Source organism: Populus euphratica, unplaced genomic scaffold, assembly GCF_000495115.2.
Source record: "Populus euphratica unplaced genomic scaffold, PopEup_1.0 scaffold1442.1, whole genome shotgun sequence".
Classification (NCBI taxonomy): domain Eukaryota; kingdom Viridiplantae; phylum Streptophyta; class Magnoliopsida; order Malpighiales; family Salicaceae; genus Populus; species Populus euphratica.
In genome coordinates this window covers 20,815-24,250 of record NW_011501299.1, presented here as the reverse complement: position 1 = coordinate 24,250, position 3,436 = coordinate 20,815, and the positions used below count along the sequence as shown (strand labels likewise).

The following is a 3,436-nucleotide window of genomic DNA, read 5'->3' as shown; positions in this document are numbered from 1 at the left end:
ACATTCAAATCTTTTAATAACCAGAAACCAAATAATTAAATAACAACTCCTCGATCCTATATCCTGCTGCATCACATGCGTGCATGTGCCACAGAGATCAACACTATCATTGTAGAAGGAGAAGGAAACAAAACGACAAGGAAAGAGGCTTATGAGAGCATGAGGTCCTTGACGTAATTTGCTAGAATGTTCAACATGCAATAAATAAGACGACTAGGAAACCCACCACACTACCTCCCTTCAGCCTTTTCTTACAACAAATACTGGCGTTTCCACTCTGACAGACCTCAACCTTTGGAGTCCAAGAAGCGTAGCGATACTTCAAACATCTTTTTTTTCACTTCAAGAATGGCCGGTGATCAAGTAACCCTGTTGGATTTTTGGTCAAGTCCATTTGGTATGAGAGTGAGAATAGCATTGGCTGAAAAGGCTGTAGAGTATGAGTACAGTGAACAGGATTTGTGGAACAAAGGTGCTTTATTTCTTCAAATGAATCCTGTTCATAAGAAAATCCCAGTTCTTGTCCATGATGGGAAACCACTTTGTGAGTCACTTATCATTGTTCAGTATATTGATGAGGTGTGGAAGGATAAGGCTCCTTTGTTGTCTTCTGATCCCTGCGAGAGAGCTCAATCTAGGTTCTGGGCAGATTTTGTTGATAAGAAGGTAAATTATTATTTTTTAAATAAATATAAAGGGTTCATCTTGTGTTTTCTATTATAGTTTGGTTTTGAGCCATGACCTGATTAAACCCACATTGCAATTTGATTAGTTTGAACAATAATATCAAACTACGGAAGAAATTAGGCATCACGACATGGAATGGTGGAGAAGTCTGATAATTATAACAAATTAACCATTAAGGTTTCTGATCATTTCATTTTTGATGAACTATATTTTCATTCTTGTGAGTTCACGAGAGTTCAAGTAGAGTTTGGCAGGATGTTTCTGTATAAGGATCCAATTGCTTTAACACGCCCCAATAAAACTTAAAGAAATAACATATTTAATGCATTAAAGAAAAAGATACTTTAATTAATTGATAGTGACAACATTGAGATTTTTCAAGAATATATCATTGATATTGACAAAATGAGGTTTTCCTATTGGTGCGCAGAAAACAAAAAAAAAAAATTGTTATCACAAATATTTAGCTGCTTTGGATTTCTAACCACTCTTTAGGCAGAAATGGAGTACTCTGATTCCAAAAAGTCTATGCGTGGTGAGTTTTTTTTAGAAGGAAATTATTTGTATAAGTTTTAGAAAATAATATAGAATAAACAAATACTTAAAAAATAATATAGTTAAATATAACCATGTTTTAAAATATTAATTTTCTATACATTATTATTTATTTTTTTGTATTTATAAATTAATTTGCTTGAGATATATATTTTGATTTTTAACTAAATAACTGTTATTTCTAATAATAACAATAAAAAACACAGTTTTTTAAAACTGTTCTATTTCCATGGGATGTATTTGCCAAAACTTTTACCTACTTATGTGCGGTGACCATTATACTAATTTGTTATGCAATGGTGTGATATGAACCTTCAGTTATATGAGCTTGGGAAGAAGATATGTACAACAAAAGGAGAAGATCAGGAGGCAGCCAAGAAGGATTTCATTGACAGCCTCAAGCTTTTGGAAGGAGAGCTTGGAGACAAGCCTTACTTTGGGGGCGAGACCCTCGGCTACGTTGATGTAGCACTACTTCCTTTCTATTGCTGGTTTTATGCCTATGAAACCATCGGCAACTTCAATATAGAGGCTGATTGTCCAAAGCTGATTGCTTACTGTAAGAGGTGCTTGGAGAAAGAGAGCGTATCCAAGTCCCTTAAAGATCCACAGAAAGTGTATGATTTCGTTGTGATGCTGAGGAAGAAGTTTGGGCTTGACTAGTGTTCATCCATAGGCAAGGAGCTGCTATGTTGTGTTAATAAGTTGTACTTATGTTGTGCGTGCTTTATGTTTCAAATAAGGCGGGCACTTAGTTGTGCCTGTAATATGTTTATATTCTGAGGTAATTTATTGTGCCTGACATGGGATGTGGTATTTCTCTTTGTAATGTTTTCCTTCAAGTATAAATAGGCTGGCACCTCTTTGTTCAACACGTCTATGCCATCCAGTCAATGGGACAACTCTGCAAAACCGGCCATACTAACTGTAGTAAACAAGAAAAACAAGAAAACAAAGTGGGAGAGACAGATAATTCTTATTAAAATGAATTACATTTGATGTTAGTAGAAACAACACCTATATATAGAAAAAAAATAGAAACAGAAACAGATGAAACAGAAACAGTAGAAACAACACCTATATATAGAAAAAAAATAGAAACAGAAACAGATGACTCTTAAACTAACACTCCTATTTGCATGGCATTACCATACTCAACAAACTAACAAAAAATCAGCAAGAAATTCTGCACGACAAGTTACAGACTTATTCAAACCCAAAGACTTATTCAAGATTAGAAAAATAAAGTAAATACTTGAACTGCAGGACGAAAGAAAAAACTAGCTGTTTGAGTTTAAAACTCCAACAGCCTCCCTTAAACTCAAACTATCAGAGGTACACATCCCCATCTTCTCCTTCAACCTGTGAAAGATGTCTGCTTTTAATGGCTTCGTGAGAATATCAGCAATTTGTTCTTCGGATTTACAGAACTCCACCTCTATCTCCTTGCTGCTGACAAGTTCACGAATATAATGGAATTTTATGTCGATGTGCTTGCTTCTCCCATGAAAGACTGGATTCTTCGTAAGTGAAATAGCTGACTTGTTGTCACAAAAAATCTTTGTTGGACTTCCTTGCTTCTGGTTTAATTCATCACACAACCGACGCAACCAAACAGCTTGACATGCAGAGGAGGCAGCAGCCATGTACTCTGCTTCAGTAGTTGACAATGCCACAACTTGTTGCTTCTTCGATGACCATGAAATGGCACCCGAACCAAAGTGAAATATATAACCAAAAGTGCTCTTTCTCCCTTTAACATCTCCTGCCCAATCGCTGTCTGAATACCCAACAAGATTACAATCAGCAGCAGATGCATAAAAAATACCATGATTTTGGGTACCTTTTATATATCGCAAAATTCGTTTTGCCACTAGTAAATGAACTTGGCTAGGTGTCTCCATAAACCTACTAATCATGCCCACGCCAAAAGAGATGTCGGGTCTAGTAGAAGTCAAATAGCGTAGACTTCCTACTAAACTTCGAAAATAAGTTGTGTTGACTGGATTTCCATCACATGATTTTGTTAACTGTAGCCGTGTTTCAACTGGAGTACTAATAGAGTTGCATGCCTCCATCTTAAATCTCTTTAAGATATCTGCTGCATATTTCTCCTGTGAAACAAAAATCCCAGCACCTGTCTGCATAACTTCAAGCCCAAGATAATAAGACATAAGTCCCATATCAGTCATTT

At 35.9% G+C, this 3,436-nt stretch overlaps 1 protein-coding gene across 1 annotated transcript; it reads left to right on the top strand.

Annotated features, from left to right (window-relative positions):
* Positions 1 to 201: 201 nt before the first annotated feature.
* On the top strand, positions 202 to 2,137 carry LOC105117622 (probable glutathione S-transferase). Its single transcript, XM_011015353.1, has 3 exons — positions 202 to 666; positions 1,561 to 1,919; positions 1,956 to 2,137. Exons 1-2 carry the CDS (start codon positions 349 to 351, stop codon positions 1,903 to 1,905), a joined length of 663 nt encoding a protein of 220 aa, XP_011013655.1. The 5' UTR covers positions 202 to 348; the 3' UTR covers positions 1,906 to 1,919; positions 1,956 to 2,137.
* Positions 2,138 to 3,436: the final 1,299 nt, after the last annotated feature.